Source organism: Sus scrofa, chromosome 5, assembly GCF_054392235.1.
Source record: "Sus scrofa isolate SSC_HxYL_T2T_F1_AM1 chromosome 5, Sscrofa_HxYL_maternal_Yorkshire_Landrace_v2.0, whole genome shotgun sequence".
Taxonomy (NCBI): Eukaryota; Metazoa; Chordata; class Mammalia; order Artiodactyla; family Suidae; genus Sus; species Sus scrofa.
The window spans coordinates 100,547,960-100,564,853 of record NC_139387.1 but is presented as its reverse complement, the minus strand read 5'-3'; the positions used below and the strand labels follow the sequence as shown (position 1 = coordinate 100,564,853).

The 16,894-nt window shown below is 50.5% G+C and overlaps 2 protein-coding genes across 16 annotated transcripts in view; one reads left to right on the top strand and one right to left on the bottom strand.

Annotated features, from left to right (window-relative positions):
- Positions 1-246: 246 nt before the first annotated feature.
- On the bottom strand, positions 247-4,701 carry DUSP6 (dual specificity phosphatase 6). Its single transcript, NM_001267842.1, is given in 3 exon segments — positions 247-1,763; positions 2,796-3,233; positions 3,839-4,701. Coding segments are annotated over 3 exon segments (1,146 nt in total). The 5' UTR covers positions 4,239-4,701; the 3' UTR covers positions 247-1,455.
- The window catches only part of LOC110260801 (uncharacterized), a 52,735-nt gene continuing 38,855 nt past the window's right edge, over positions 3,015-16,894 (top strand). For 9 of the 15 annotated variants that reach the window (XR_014804502.1, XR_014804497.1, XR_014804498.1 and 6 more), the window contains exons 1-2: positions 5,910-6,143; positions 9,382-9,458. Coding sequence is in view for 1 of the 15 variants with exons in the window: in XM_084957621.1 (XP_084813747.1) it covers positions 4,726-4,803; positions 9,382-9,458 (155 nt within the window). In the remaining 14 variants the exon portion in view is untranslated. Of the gene's footprint in view, positions 4,804-5,909; positions 6,144-9,381; positions 9,459-16,894 lie in introns of those variants that run through there. The other 6 variants (XR_014804504.1, XR_014804509.1, XM_084957621.1 and 3 more) reach the window with 2 other exon arrangements.

Genomic DNA, 16,894 nt, shown 5'->3' with positions numbered 1-16,894 from the left:
ACGTATTGTCTATAGAATGATAGAATCAATCTTTCTATGATGCCCTTTTTATTTGAGGCCAAAGTCATTTCATAAACGGCACCTGAAAACATGCTTGGAAATAGCTTAAAGATGAGAGAACCTCGCACTGCTATTCCTACCTGCACCTTACAAGTCAACATCGGTCCCCAGCTGACACCCCTAAAATGTGCCCCTTCACACATAAACACAGTGAGAGTTTTTTTTTTTTAAAAAATACACATTCAATAGCCAAAATAGTTATTTATTAATAATTTAAGGTTTTACATTCTTATAATAAATTTCAGCTCAAAACTTTACATCATGAACATAATGGAGCGACGGAAGTCCCCCTCCTTCACAATCGTATGCATGTCGCCTACGGAATATGGGTCCCCATGCTCACACACACACACACGCTTCCAGTTTCACACAAATTGTTTTTAAAAAGAAAGAAACCAACTCAAAGTATTGCATTTGAGGTGACACTCCCTGAAGAATTTTGTACAGAGGTAATATACTGTTCAGCACAGTTGAAGTTTAAAAAAAAAGAAAAAAAAAAGAGCCCATGATTTTGGTGTCTTTCCAAGATATCCCCTTTGAGACAATACAAGCCAAAATATTTACAAAAGTAAGGCAGAATCAAACTACATTAAAAGAAAAAAAAAAAAAGTCACAAGGAAGATATATGAAAGAGACTAAAGACTGCACCATAACAAGGTCTGTGTGATAACAGTGTCCATGAAAATATCATTCAGGACTGGTGAAGCTGCGCATGCTGCAAATATATCCTTTGGATTAGGAAAGAGCCAAAGTTTCTATTTTGTTGTTTGAAGAAGTGGTATACTGCTCTCTCCCCCTTTGGATGATTTTTTTCTAAACCCATCAAAGGAAAAACAAACACAATTCAAACAAACACTGTCAAGGGATTTAAGATCAAATATTTACAATAATCAAATGGAGTATCAGATTCATTTGATTGCGTTATTATTTATTTTCATTTTTTGCAAACTGATACTACAAATACAGAGCTGAAACCTCTCTTTGGCTCCTCTATATGCAACATTGCATCGGTCTTCACTGAAGACAAGATAGAGTCAGTTCCAGACGCAAAAGGAAACAGTCATACGAGGCCCTAAAGAGCTCATGCTCCCACCTACCATTTGGTCCTACCCTATATACCTGGAAGTCCTCGAGTTCCAGTCCCTGCAGGGGTAGGCTGTACACATGGGTGTGGACCAAACCTACTGCCCCTATCTATACAGCATGGCCTGTTCTTCCAACGAGCAGGGAGCAAACCTCTCCCTTTGTAATAGCCAATTCCACACGTGATAACCTTGTCTAACACAGACAGCTGGTGTCATGGTGACACCTGGGGCCACATACAAAGAAAGCAGCCCAGTGGATGCTGCTAAGAGAAACTGCTAAAGGAACGGACACGTCCCAGCGTGGGGCCTTTCACGTGGATTGCAGGGAGTCCACCTGGTAGACGTTCTGGTTGGAGGGGGTGGTGAAATAGAGCTGCTGGGCGGGGACGCGGTTGTCACAGGGGCTGCTGAGTCCCAGCGTCCTCTCGAAGTCCAGCAGCTGGCCCATGAAGTTGAAGTTGGGGGAGATGTTGGATTTCTTCATCTTCACAATGTCATAAGCATCATTCATCGACAGGTTGAGCTTTTGCATAAGATAAGCCACAGTCACAGTGACCGAGCGGCTGATGCCGGCCAAGCAATGCACCAAGACACCACAATTTTTGCCCCGGGCTTCATCTGGAAACACACAAAAAGAAAGGCAAAATGTCAGTAGACCGAAAACCACCCTTTGTGAGTGCTCAGTCTCGAAACTGAGTAACAGCAGTAATAATAAAGATAAAAAATAATCGTGTGTGGCAGTTGAGCCCTGCAGGCAGCAGAAAATGTATTCCTGCGATAAAACATGTACACTGGGCACAATTACATATTTCAGATATTTTCTGAAAAGGGAGCTTTTGTATTAAGTTTCTGCCAACAAAAAACTCCTTAATGTGTGCATTCTTTGCCTCAGCATGTGAATACCAGAAACCCTGCAATATGGTCGTGAATGCCTTTTATACAGACAAGCAGACTGCAAGGGTCTATTAAATTATTCTCCAACTGTTGTGCCGCTAACAATGGAGGTATTCAGGCATTTTAAAAGAGAGAGGGAAGTCACAGGGGACAGCCCATTAGGAGGAACAGGATGTCGACATGGCCTGAAAATGAGTTCCTTTGTAATAGGAAATGCATTACAATGCCTGGAGATTCGCTTCTCCAGGCTCTCGGCCCACAGTCCTTCCTGCTGTGCTCAGGTTACCCTCGCCGTCTCACTGCTAAGCAGTGTCACAGGAACGTCCAGCTGGATCACAACATCTAGCATTCACAGGGCTTTTGGACACTGTGGTGTCCTACAACTCGAAGAGCTTTTAAAATTACAAAGCCATGCTAGAATTCCTGTCTACCCTGTGTACCTCTGGGACCCGGCCCTCCTTGAGTCCAAAGATGGGTGGGGGGGATTCTGCTGTCTCCTTCTGAGTGCCCTCCCCCTTTCCAGTGACTGAATTCCAGGTCAAGAAGCAGACAGCATTTCAAATACACCTGTGGCCTGCAGCCTTGTCAAAAGGCCCTTTTTCTTAGCAAGAAGCTAAGCGACAGAATTGAGAATGCCCTTGGAACGTAGAGACCTGCAGTCCCACAAGTTAGCAACAAGAAAGGTGAACCCCTCGAACTCTAGGAATGGTTCTGGATTTTGCATTTAAAAGGCTGCGTGAGGGCTATTAGTCTCACCTATGAAAGAAATGGCCTCAGGGAAAAACTGGGACAGGTTTTGGCTCCAGTGATCAGAGATGGGGATCTGCTTGTATTTGAACTCTCCTGCGTTCTCAAAGAGGTTCGGCAAGTTGGGGGTGACGTTCAAGATGTACTTGATGCCGAACTCCTCTAACACGTCCAGGTTGGTGGAGTCCTTGGCACAGCCCAAGTAGAGGAAGGGCAAGATCTCCACGGGGAAAGAAGGCTGGCTGTTGGACAGCGGGCTGCCATCGGAGTCTGTTGCACTATTGGGGTCTCGGTCAAGGTCAGACTCAATGTCCGAGGAGGAGTCGGAGCTGATCCGCAGGCCCCCGAGCCCCAGAACTGGCAACGGCGGGGAGCTGCTGCTACACGAGCCGTCTAGATTGGTCTCGCAGTGCAGGGCGAACTCGGCTTGGAACTTACTGAAACCACCTGCCAGGACGAGAAAAGCAATCTTGTAACCCGAGATACCGTAGTAGTTTTCACAGGTTGGAGAGCCGCAGCCGGGCGCAGAAACACACCACAGCACCTTACCCCCCCACCCCCCAAACACAGAGACAAATACAGGCGAAAGGCACTTAAAGGTGCACCCTTGGGAACAGAACGAACAGGCCCGCCTCCCCTGGGAACCCTTATTTTTTTGAATCCGGAAATGCACAAAATGGCAACTTTTCTGAGTATCTAAAAGTGCCAGAAGGTGCCTGCCTGCACCCCCACGGCCTCTGCAGTCCTGCGAAATCTGAATTCAAAATCAAACGTAGAGGGAAAGTGGGGGATATGCCGGGTAGGAAAAAGAAGAGCTAGTTCCAAAGAAACGACGCGTGCCTGTGGCCGGAAGCGGGTCGATTCCGCGCGGGCCCGGCTCGCGGGCCGCGAGAGATTCGCCGCCGGGAGCCGGCAGACAGCTCCTGGCGCACAGCGCGGCTCAGAAGCGCCAGCCAAGCGCCACAGGGGCGCTTCCAGTCGGCGCGCCCCGCCTGCACCCGCAGCCGGGGTCCCCCGCCCTGCCCCAGGCGCGGGACGCCCCCGGCGCGTACCTTCTAGGTAGAACGCCCGGCAGCCCTCGTCCTTGAGCTTCTTGAGCAGCAGCCCGAGCACCGACTCGCCGCCCGTATTCTCGTTCCAGTCGCTGCTGCTCTCATCGTAGAGCACCACGGTGTCGGTGCCGCAGCGCCGGGTGAAGCGGTCCCGGTCCTCGCCGCGCGTGAAGAGCGCGCGCACCGGCAGGTTGCCCTTCTGCAGGCGCCGCAGCATGATGCCGGGGATGGCCACGTTGATGGCCGACTCGATGTGCGACGACTCGTACAGCTCCTGCGGCCGGCAGTCCATCAGCAGCAGCCGCTCGTTGCCCAGCTCCAGCTGCTCGTTGAGCCACGCTACCGTCTTGCTAATCGCCATCTCCGACGCGAAGGGCACGGGTCTGAGCGTATCTATCATGGGGGTCGAGCGGCCGGAGAGGGCGAGGTCCCTACCAGACTCCCCTCGGGGCAGGCATAGGCCGAGCGCGCCGCGCCAAAGCCGCCGCTCTTGGAGCGGGGTTTAATGCCACCTCTCCTTTCCCGAGCCGGGTTAGCGGTTGGGGCAAGCGAGACAGAAGTGAAGCCGGCGGTTCCCTCTGCACCCGGCTGCAGCCGCACGCTCTTGGTGTCAATGAATCTCTTTGAATGAAGCTGCCCAGACAGTTTTGTTCCTCCCCGGTGAATGAAATCCAATTAATTCGGACTTCGTGCTACTGAGAGGAGAGGAAAAAAAAAAAAGTCCAGCAGCTCCTGAGCCCTCCCTCCAAACTGCACCTCAAATCCACCCGGGCGGCTTTCTCCTCGGATTATTAAAGCCTGGATTTGCTCACTCTCCCTTGGACTCAGCCCTCGCACACCCCCTGCGCGAGGCAGCTCCTCAATGGATACAAACAGCGAGCGTCTCAATGGATACATTCTCCCGGCCAGCCAATGAGCACGCTGCGGAAGGGGCTGTTGCCGTGGGGACGGGCCGGCTGGAACAGGTTGTGTTGATGAATTGTTAATGAGTTTGTCATTCACAAAAACGGAAAGGAATTTCCGCTCCGGATAAGCCCCAGTGCAAACAAGCTGCAACAGCGGGCTCGGCGGGAGGAAGGAGAAAGAAGGGGAGGCGGCGGCGGAGGAGGAGCAGGGCACACAAACCAGGGCACTTCAGTTGTCTCATGTTTCCTTCTGTTGAGAGTTCACACTTAGCGTCGGAACTTTTGCGCACAAATGGTGCAATTAGCAGGCACAAAAGCCGTTGTTCGCGACGCCTGTGCGCGCAAGCTAGCTTTAGGGAAACTAGTGCTGACTTCTTCGCTTTTATTCCCTTTAAACTCTTTTGGACTGGAGTTCACTTTAACCTCCCCCTCCTCCCGTAGGCAGTGTGTGGCATTTGTTTGCCAGTTTAAAAAGCCCGGCTCTGTTTGCTCCGATGTTCTTTTAGCCGAGACTGTGTTGGGGCTGGTGGACTGCCTGGGCTTTAGTGACCGATGAGGTGTTAAATGCTAATCCAACATCTTTGGAGACAAACCAGGGTTTTGTTGAAACATTTTTAAGCAAGCAAACAAACAAATGCTTGGTTGTCCAGATAATAGGAAGCAAGCTTTTTTTTTTTTTTTTTTTAAATAGCGCTTTAATTATTTTTTAAAAACCGTGGAGACTGTAGAAACAAACTCGTTGGGCAATCCGGTGCTTTTATTCCTCTCAGGCGGCGTGGGGGCGTTATGAGCCATTGTTCCGGGGATCCGACCCCCTCACCCGCCGTCACCTACTGCACGCGGCGGGGGTCGCGCTCCTTCATCATTTCTGAGCAGCGAGCTCAGCTTCCGACAGAGGAGCCGGCCTGGCGGGGCTGCCTGGGCTAGGTGCACCAGGGCGTCCGGAGCCGGGCAGGCAGCCCCCACCATCCGCAAAGCGTGAGGAAGTCTTCCTGCGAGGCCGGCAGGCCGCGGGGGCTCAGGAGAGCTCCGCGCATTGCCTACTGTAAACCCAGAGGCTTGTCAGAGGAGAGGCCGCCCGCCCCCACGCTCGACATCCCGCGCGGGGTTACCCTCCTCCCTGCGCGGGCAGCAGCCCCCTCCCCTGCGTCGCCGGCGACTCGCACAGCACCGCCCGCTCCTGCGCGTTGCGCTCCTTGCCGGCGCCCGCCGCCTCCGCCTCCGCGTTCAGCGGGCGGGGGCGCCGGGCGACCCCCAAGGCAGGTGGGGGGGGGCCCAGGGTGGGACTTGGGGGTCTGGGGCAGGTGTGGGCTAAGGAGGAACGCCAGCCGGGCCCCCCTCGCTCCCGAGGCGAGCTGGGAGTCCTGGGAAACGTCTCCGCCACGGTGCAGGGCTCGCAGGTAATTGGAGAGGTGCCGGGCAGGCCCCCTCGGCCGGGGGACCGCGGGGCAGGGCGGGCGGCTGGGGGCCGGATGGAGGCGTGGCGGGCCGGGGCCGCCGTGGCGGCGGGGAGGCGCATTCCCGGCGCGCAGAACTCTATTGTTACATACAAGCACCGGGCCTGGCGCTCCCGAGCGGAAAACCACCTGTGTGCGGCCGGCGCGGCGCGCAGGCGGGGCGGGTGGGGCTGGGGGCTGCGGCCGGAAGGCGCGGGCCCTAATCCGGCTGCCCCTCCCGAACCCGCGGCGGAAAAGAGGCTGCGCATTGTCCCGCCGCCGCGGCGGAGGCGGAAGCGGGGGCAGCGGCTCGGCGGGGAGCGCCTCTGCCGCCCCCCTTCCCGGCGCTGTGCGCCCACTGCTGTGTGGCAGAGGGCACCCGAGGTCGCGGGGTCTCCCCTAGCCAGACGCCCCGCACCCACGGGCCTGCCTGCCGGCGCCCCCGCTCCCATTTGCATTTTTAGTCACCCGCCTCTTCCCGGGTTTGAAGAATGTAGGCTAAAAAAAGGCGGCTGCGAGGCCCAGGTTACCAATTTTGGAGCTCGGCTGCGGGCGGGCCGCCCCTGGAGGAGCGGGTTCCGTGAGAGTGGGGGTTGCCGCGCTCTTGTCCCCGTGCCTTTTTTGGGCATCACTTGGAACCGAATTCCCATCTTTCACTGGATATCGTGCAGTGCCAGCTGGAGGAGGCTTGCGCTGGAGTTGACACCTCCGATCCGCCCCCACCTGTTGTAGGCGTCCCTACCCAAGACCATTCTGTCCCTGGGACCGGGAGCCCGGGAGGGGAGAGGCGACGGAGCTGAGCAGGGCAAAGCCTTTCAGGCCAAGACCTCTGACATAAGAGGCGGGGAGGGCCATCGGTTTCTGCTCAGCTGTGTTTAGAAGGGCGGTCCCCTGAGCCTGGCAGTCAGTTTGGGAGGATGGTCGCAGCACTTCTCAAACCTGAACCTTTTAGCCTCACCCCTGCTTCCGAACCCTTCGCTCCTCCTCGGCGCATTTTATAAAAATAGGTCACTCTGACCGCTTGGTCCTAAAAAGTGTAGTGTAGGGTGGAGCGGCCTGGGTTTCAATTGTGCCCTTACCTCTTCCCAAGTATTATCATGTAACTCTCATTCCGCAGTCTGCCACGTGGGCGTAAGGAAAATGATTTTTAAAAATATGTGTAGAATCGGTCAATATGGTAGAATCGCTGTGATGATTGAATGGGTACAGCGAGCTGCCTTAACACGTTGTTGATGTGTCATTGACTGTTGATGTTATCTTTATCTTTCTGAATTGCCAACCTGCAGAACTGCCTGGGTCCTTTCCATCCCAAAGAGGCCCCTTGAGGCCTAACAGGCAACCTTGAACTTTCTAGTCTAATGAGAAATCCTCTGAGAAACGGCCTACACGGTTTCATCCATCGCACTTCAGTTGTCAGGCAAAGCAGGTGCTGGTACAGGTCAGGGTCAGAATCTTTGCACGTGGTTAAATGCAGAATATACACAGCTACCTTTCTGACCTCTCCCTACAGGTCCCTCTTAAACTCTAAACTGGCATAATTAGAAGTAATATGTGGTGGGCATTTACCTGGGGGGGGGGGAGCACGATTCCTGTGTTTCCATGCATATTTCCTTCAGGCTTCAGAAAACCCCATGCAGATTATTCCCCGTTTACAGAGAGGAAGGATTGCCTGAGGTCACACAGTAGCCAACAGTAGGGTCGGGGGTTTGAGGCCTGACTCTTCACAGACCCTTAAAGATGACCACAGGCAGGGCGTCGTGGAGACTAGCCCACCGCCTTTCTCTGTTCCTGCTGGCATTGGGAGGATTCGAGGTCTGCACTTGGAATTTTGTCCTGCAGGCTTTTCCAGCTTCACATATTATGTTGCTCCTTCCTCACAGATGTCCAGGATCAAAAGTTAGGCTCCTTTCCTTCCTGCTCCTTTCACATCTAGTGGTTTTCTTCGACTGCATGCACCACTGGACAACCATTCCATAAATGCCATGTATCATTCTGTCTTGGGATGCGTCTTAGAGTCTGATCCCCACAGCTGCCGTTACTGGTGTGTGTCAGTGCAGCACGTGGGCCTCAGTTCAACCCTCAGCTCTGTCCCTAACGAGTCGTGTGACAGGAACGAGTAATTTAGCCTCTCTAGACCTCCATTCATTCGTTCCCTTGAGGTTCCAGGAAAGCAGGAGTGCATAAAACAGACGAGCCTCCTGCCCTCCTGGAGCTTATGTTCCAGTGAGTAGAGACAATAAACAAACTAAATAATTATACAGTATATGAGAAAGGGAAAGTGCTGTGGAGAAAAACCAGGGCCAGAATCCAGCATAAGTAGAATGGGGAATTGTTACCTCTGCATCAGAGAACGGCGAGGGTTCGAGACGGCCAGGATGACACACAGTAGGTGTGGGCCACAAAGTGGGTGCCCAGCGCATGTTTCTTTAACTCGCTGCTTCATTTCTGCGGAAAGCTGACTCCCTGTTGCAGGTGATCCTGCTTGAGTCTCCTCGTCCTGGCCCTGGGGGCAGAGCTCCCAGGAAGCGCTCTCTCAGGAGATTTCTGGGGACTGAAAGAACAACAGGCTTCCTTACCTCTGGACGCCTCAGTTCCCTGCTGAGGGTTTTGTTCACATGTAAACAGCTGTGTTTATAGGTTGGAGAATACAGCAGGTCAGCGCCGATCCATTTTTTGTAAGTGCACCAAAGCAGTTTCATAGATCCTGCTCGGTGAGCGTGTGTGCGCGTGCACACACTGAGCACTCGTGCTTGAAATCTTCCTGCTGTCTTCCCTTGGAAGGTTCCTTAAATGTCGGTCTTTCAGTTAGAAATGTTTGCTTGGTTATCAGAGAAGTAGTCCCACTTTTGCTGGAATTTTCCTGTGTTTGAGAGCACTCGCGATGCACGAGGTTTGTGTGACCATGCATCTTCGTGGTGTGATCTCTGAATACAATGCCATTTATTAACACATCCCGTGAAAGTGGCCACACCAATCTTCCACCCGTGGGGAGAGCGTGTTTTGGAAGATCTGACTAAAGCCAGAGTCTGGTAGCATATGCAGGATTCTTTTTTAGAGGGCCTCGAAGTGAGCATCGCTGGCTTTCAGAACAGCTGACCTTAGAACGGGATTTCACTGCCTTTGAGAACTAGGTTGCAAATAGTCTGACTTGAAGTAAAGGGCATATGAGGTTCACAAAACTCACGCTGAGCTGTCCTGACAGGAGCCTCCAAAAGACAGCAACGTTTGTCTGCCCGGCAGGACCTGCGGAACCCAAAGGACTGACGATGGGACACCCAGGTAAGACACGGCGGTGGGCTGTACACGGAGAAAACCAACGGGAGCTTCGAACATGCGCCCCCCGTGAGCATGCCCAGGCTGCAGATCCTGGTGGGCGATGGGGCAGCTCCCGGCAGCCTGCTCGGGGTTGAGAAGCTGATTTCCCCCACGATGCCACAGTGGTGGGCAAGGCAGACACAGTCAGAGGCAACCAACAGCAGTGGGCCAGTCACACCCAGAGCCCCCTCGAGGGGGTGGTCGGAGGCAGGAGGTGGCACGTTCACACCTTGAGCGAATGACACCACCTGAGGAAGACCTGGACCTACTGAGAAATCCAGACCCGGGCCCCAGTCAGACTAAGCTTTTCAAAGCGACAGCCTTCGCCAGCTTTTTTGTGTTGCTGTTTCCTGTCACCTGATGCAATGCTCATTAATGTACACGCAGGATCCCACAGAGACTGTATCAAGGACATTCTTGGGAAGTTAGTCAGCCCCGGTGCAGGAAATTCACTTAAAGAGAGCAGCGTGGCTTTCTCCTTTCAGATGCTTTTTGTTCCTTTCCTTCCAGTGGGAAAACATTTCATTGACCCTTGGGAGACATTTCATTGATTCTTTCCTCTTATCCCTTAGTTTCCTACATGTGCCTGTACAGGTAAGAAGGTATCAGGAGGCTGGGGTCTCTGTATCCGCAGCAAAGCCAAGCGCGTTCACGACTGGTTCTGGGGGATTTGGTTTCCATTTTGTTTGGGAAAAAGAGCAATGGCATCCTGCTGCCTGTTGTAATATTTCCAAAGCCCTGGCGATGATCCTTAGTGGGAAACTAGGCTGACATTTCCTGCCAGGGAGGTGAGGGACTGTCTATATATTCATCTTTCCAGAATCTTCCATGGTCATGTCATGAGGCCTCATGTGGGCAGCGTCCTAAGCATTGGCCATGCTGTGTCTACCTGCAGAATATTTGCCTTGTGCCTCCTTGTGTGGGCCCGGTTTCTTCTGGCGACTTCTCCTTGGCTTGTGTTGCCTTATTTACACAGGCGTGAGCGGAACACATAGCTGTGGTGTCAGAGAAGTCATTATTTTGCTAAGTAGGTACTGAATTTCCTGCCCAGCCTGTGTTTTTGCCTCCGTGAAGATGACTCTATGTGCCCACCCCACAAGGAAGGCTTTAGCTGAGTTTGTCAGACTTGAGAACTCACAGGGGCCTCCAGACCCCAGTCTAAGCAGTGCTGCTTTAGGCCATTGGGTGGGTTAATTGCAAAAGTTCCATTCGGATATGGCACAAAAATAATAGCATAACCCTACCATTTATGCTGCACCAAGCTTTGCATGTTCCCGGTCTAACTCCTGTGATGATTTGGCATAGCAAGGGTATTGTCACCACGGTTTTATCGTGGGGAGGGCTGGGCTCAAATGTCAGATGATTCCCCTGGAATCCAAACATTTCAGTCCCTTCAAAGCCTCTTTAGTACACCCTGCTCCGTACTAGATAAGGAGACTTTGTGCAACCTGTTAAAAAAACAGCAGCATCTAGATTATTTGTTAAATTTTATCTGTCTCCTCAAGACTGGGAGTTCCAGAGTCAAACCAACCTGGATTGTAAACCTTTCCAGCATGTGACTCTGCAGGAAAACACATAACCTCTGTATACTTGAGTTTCCTTATCTGTAAAATGAAGATAGCCTATCACGGGACTATTGTAATAGATGGGTTATATTAGTAAGAGGGTAGGAAAAGTCCTGAAACAATAATAATTCCATGACAGTTACCTGTTTTATTAGTCACACACTCTAAATAAATGTTTATTGGCCTTACTGGAAAAGGATTATGTAATGAGAAATACTACAGTGTCGATTTTGCTCTTAAGAACAGGGGAAAAAAATCCCATTCAAGATTCTGGGGAAAAAAGGGAACAAGTTAAAGACGAGAGTTGATTGTTTTACCACCCCCCTTCGTTGCTGATGTCGGCAGCACAGAAGTGACAGTTTCTCACTATGTCAAGAGATCTGGATAAATTGGGGATGCTGAGGATGCTGGTTGCTTCAGAGGGACTTCCCAGCAGTCCAGGACTCGCCTGCTGAAACAGCAGCCACCTGCCCCCTCCGTCACTGCGGGCTCTTAGCTGTTCCTATTCACGGCACAGTCTGCAGGAGGCAGGTTGGAAGTCTCCTGGCCCAAGAGTTCCTGCTGCGGCTCAGCGGTGACAACCCAACCAGTACCCATGAGGATGCGGGTTCCATCCCTGGCTTCCCCCAGTGGGCGGGGGATCCTGTGTAGCCATGAGCTGCATTGTAGGTCACACATGTCGCTCAGATCTGGCATTGCTGTGGCTGTAGTGTAGGCCAGCAGCTGCGGCTCTAAGTCGACCCCTAGACTGGGTACTTCCCTATGCTGCAGGTGGAGCTCTAAAAAGACCAAAAAAAAAAGGAAGTCTCCCGGCCCAGACCAACCATTGTAACCATCCTCACTGATCTGGGTTTGCAGTCGCTGGTGGGAGCACCCATTTATACACTTAAGCTCTTAAGCGTCCTGCACCTAAGAAATGTGCCTGGGAGGTTCCTTCCTTCTTGGGGCGTCTAGCCTAGCAAGGGCTTTTCTGGTGGCGGGGGTGGGTGTGAGAGCAAGTCTCCCATGACTGGAAAGAATCTTCCATTCATGGATGAAGAGTTCCCTGCTCAAGGCCACTTTGTAGAAACATACCTAGCCTTGAGTAAACTGGCCACCCGCTCAGCACAGTTTCTACAGGAATTTTTTGCACACTTAGGATGCCAAGGTTATTTTTATAAATGTCTGACAAGTGTGCATCTTTTGGTGTAAACCCCGTGAAGTTTTTCTAGAGCCATCTGAAGTTAGATTCTTGACCCAAACTCCGAAAGTCTAAACCCTTGTGCTAGGTCAACCCTTCCTCCCCCCACTCCCCCCTCCCCCGTCCCCACCACACCTTCCTTGCCTAACCAGTTTTCCAAGGAAGAAACCTTCGGAGGGGGATTTCTCTGCCTTTTGTTATGTTGTCTGTAGGCTGATGTCCTTTTAGTAATTCGGTGGGGCTCTATGCTTTCAAGATGGAGAATTAGCTGTGCTGCTCTCTACTACGAATCAATACCTTAGACTTAGTGACCTGTGTGTGTGTTTGTTTTTTTTTAACTTGAGTAAAAGATGCTAAAAAGTTATTTCTGTTGCTGAAATTGGTGGCGTTTGCAAAGTGTCCTTGTTAGGGGAGGTATGACAGGACCCATGGATCTCTCAGGACCACATACAAGAAGGCAGCCAGCGCACCTGCACCTATAGCCACGCAGTCCCCAGGGCTGGGGCCTGTGACCCTCTGCTTCCCCTAGGATCCTGCGCTTTATTTGGGAACCTGGCTGCCTTCCCTTCAGCATGGCTCTTTCATGCAAGGTGCTGTTAATTCAAACACGGACCTGGAAGAAGGACTCAGTTGGGATGACTGTACCTCCTTGCTAAAACGTGGTTTTTTTGGTCTGGTTAAATTTGGTTGGAGATTAACTGTTCGAGTGAGAGTGAGATGGAGTGCAGTGAGGAGTGTGACCTAAATCTAGGGCCTTTAACCGCTAGAGGCCCCTGATTTCTATCCAGAGAATCTGACATTTGTCTAACAGCCACCTTGGCTCAGAAGCAAAGCTTTCGAAAAATAGAGATGCTCAAGTCCCAGCTCCAGGAAGTCTGACTTAAACGATGTAAGGCGGGTCCCAGGCATCCATATGTTTCAAAAGGTCCCCGGGGAATTCTCGTATGCAGCCCGGGCTGAGAACCTCTGCTTTAGAAGGATTCATAACTCACCACCATCATTCCCCCTGCCTAGGGAGAGGCTTCTGGCCAGGCCAGTGGGTCTCAAAATAAAGGTTTAGAAACAGCTGGAGGTACTTGCCTGTAGTCCACACCCCAGCCTCCCACTCAGGGACTCTGATTGAGGTCTCAAGAGGGGACCCAGGCAACTGCCCCATAGCCCAGAAGCCAAGAGTGGCTCTGACAGATGGACCACATTTTGAGATGCTCCTCAGAGCTCAGACAGCCAGATTCCCCACCCACCAGCTCTAGTCCACAAGTATAGACATTCACCTGGAAGGATGAGTCAAATAGTACATTTTATCCACAAATATCAGACCTTCACAACAGACCTTAGATATGCCTAATCTGCTTGTCATTGTCAACTCCACTCTTGAACTGGCACGGACGCCTGAAACAGTACCCCGATCTGCCTGTGGTTTTGCCTAAAAGAAGGTTTCTTTTAATAACAGCATCAGGCCTTTTGCCATGCACCTGGTGTTCCTGAAATGATCTGAAAGGATTGCTAGGGCCCGTGGAAGTCAGCAAGCGTCAGACCCTGCTGTCGCAAAAGAATAAGTCTGATGGGGGAGGTTAGACACGTGCCCAGGTTGCTAGAATGTAAGGAAGGAAATATAGCCATTGCCGTAGGGGGGGAAAAAAGTGCTGTGGGAACAAGAGGAAGAAGTGGATTCGTTGACCTTGGGTGTTGGGAAATGTCCCAGAGAAGACGGTCGTCGAGGTCGATCCCTGTGGATAAGCAGACCCCCCCTCTCCCCCGTCCTAGAGGCACAGGAGAGGAAGGTCAAGCCAGGTAAGGGCCAGATGGCCTGCGCGTGGGATTGGAGGATGGATGGACACGCATGAGAACTGGAGAGCAGTTGAGCGGTACCAGGGGCACAGAGGGGCAGAGAAAGAGGAGAGGTGGTTTAAAGCCAGCTGCACCTGGGCTCTGGAGGTCCTGCTAAAGAGTGTGGGATTTTCCTTTAGGCAGTGAGAAGGCATCACAGATGTTTTTAGAGGGGTGTGCCGTGAGTTCAGAATCTGGCTCTGGGAAAAAAGGGGTGAGTAGACTGCAAGGGAGAGAGAAACTGGGAGCAGGAAAACCAATTAGGAAGCAGTTGCCGTTGTTCAAGAAAATGCTGCTCTCCGCCGCAGTGGTCCCGTTCCTAAAATAATGCATCAATCATCTTGCTTCATTTTACTCCTCTTATTTCTGGGGCTAGAAAAAAATCACTTACCCCTTCTGTGACTCAGAATCCCTCCCTATTAATAGAAGATGACAAAATCCTTATCTTACCTCACACAGGGAGGTGCTGGGAGACGCTTGTATTTGTAGCCAGGGAAGAGGGGAAATCTTACTCTAAATGCCAGTGGTGTCACTTGTCTCCAGGAGAGAAACTGCTTTTCGCCTCTAACTTTTTATCAGAAACACCTCAGACCTGCAGAAAAGTTGAGCGTTGAGTAAAAGCATCAGAAATAGTCTTTGGAGGGAAATTTCTGCAGAAGTTGCAAGTCTCATTACCATAGCGGTGACAGTGCCACATCCCACACCGAAAAGGTCCATCTGCTGCTACAAGCGATGGCCCTTCCTGGAGACATCATCTGCCACTGTCCACAGTTTACATAAGGGCCCCCTCTCAGTGCTGGTACCCTCTGTGAATTGGAACAGATAGATGCTGATGTGTATCCACCATTATAATATCGTACTTCCTGCTTTTGCTTTAAACCTAAAACTGCCTTTGAAAATAGTCTATTTTAATAGAAATGAAAAAATATGTATCCTGCCTCAGATTGACTTGGAACTACAGAATACAGTTTCTTCATGAATTAGATGAAAGCCCCTTTGCAAATGTTTACATGTATTATGCAATTTTTTCTTTTATTAAAAAAAAAAAATTGGAGTTCCTTGGTGGCCTGGCAGTTAAGGATCTGACATTGTCACCGCTATGGTACAGGTTTGATCCCTGGCCTGGGAACTTACACATGTTGCAGGTGAAGCCAAAAAAAAAAAAAAAAAAAACCCATTATTGAGTTATATTTAGGTAGATGAAACTTGTGTATGGAACACAATTGAAAAAGGGAGAAGTGGTACAGAGTAAAAGTTAGTCTCTTCTCGACACCTTGTTCCTTTCCTGAGAGGCAACTATTGTTACCTAGTCTGGTGCATCCTCTCAAAGAGAGAATCTATTCATATATAAACCTATACAGGGAGTTCCCCCTCGTGACTTAGTGGTAATGAACCTGACTGGTATCCATAAGGACACAGGATTGATCCCTGGCCTCGCTTGGTGGGTTAAGGATCCGGCATTGCCATGAGCTGTGATGTAGGTGGCAGACGCAGCTTGGATCTGGTGTTGCTGTGTCTGTGGTGCAGGCCGGCAGCTGCAGCTCCGATTCAGCCCTAAGCCTGGGAACTTCCATGTGCCAAGGGTGCAGCCCTAAAAAGACAAAAATAAATAAATAAGCCTATATATTTAGTATTACTGATATTATTGTTACACAGCTGTAGCAGACTAAACATACAGGAGTGCAATTTGATTTTTCACTGAACACATGTTGCAGATGGACTCACATCAGGAAACGTGGAGCTACCTCATTCTTTTTAATGAGTACATAGTATTCCACTACATGAGCACAACATGGTTTATGAAATCTTCCTGTCGATGGGCGTAGTGGTTCTTCATAATACTTTTGTATACCCACCATGAATAGGTGTTTATTCATACCTCAGCTGACACAGTGTGCTCATAAACCTTTTGCCAATCAGAGAGATGAATCCTGACATCTCATGGCAGCTTTTAACTCCCATTTCTCTTATTAAGAGTCAGGTTGCGGAGTTCCTGTCATGGCTCCGTGGTTAACAAATCCGACTAGGAACCATGAAGTAGCAGGTTCGATCCCTGGCCTTGCTCAGTGGCTTAAGGATCCGGCATTGTACTGAGCTGTGGTGTAGGTCGCAGACGTGGCTCGGATCCCACATTGCTGTGGCTCTGGTGTAGGCTGGAAGCTACAGCTCCAATTCACCCCCTAGCCTGGGAACCTCCATATGCTGCAGGTGCAGTGCTAGAAAAGACACAGAGCCAAAAAAAAAAAAAAAAAAAAAAAAAAGGAGTCAGGTTGAGCATCTTTTCATATATTTAAAGGCTGTTTGAATTCCTTTTCCTATGAACTGTTTGCTCCCCCTCTGCCCCATTTTTTTGGACTGGTAAATAAATAAAATTAAAATCTTATTTTATTTTTACGCCTTATTTTTCAACCATAACATTAAGTAATATTGAGCCACTGAAGAGAAATACTCTAACTCAATCATTAGTTTCAAACAGAAGAAAACCAGAAAACCTCAGAGGCACTTAATCATCCCTGGGTACACTGTGCTGCATAACTCACTGATGCCTGACTTTCCCTTTACAACTCATTCTAAATGTCACATGAGGATGAAAACGCCTCTCCTCAGGCTTGCTCAGGGTCCAAGGGCCCTGGTTTATGTTTGTTTTGTTTTAATCCCAGGAGAGTGTTTGTCTTAAACTCAGCCTCGGACATTATCTGTGCAAAACATCCAAGGAATTTTAACTCCTTACTGTTTAAAGGAGCAGCCCTCCTGTTCTCTTCCAGCATTCACAGCCCCTGCCTTTCGTTTCCTAATTTTTTTGTCCTTTTTTTTTTTTTTTTTTCCTG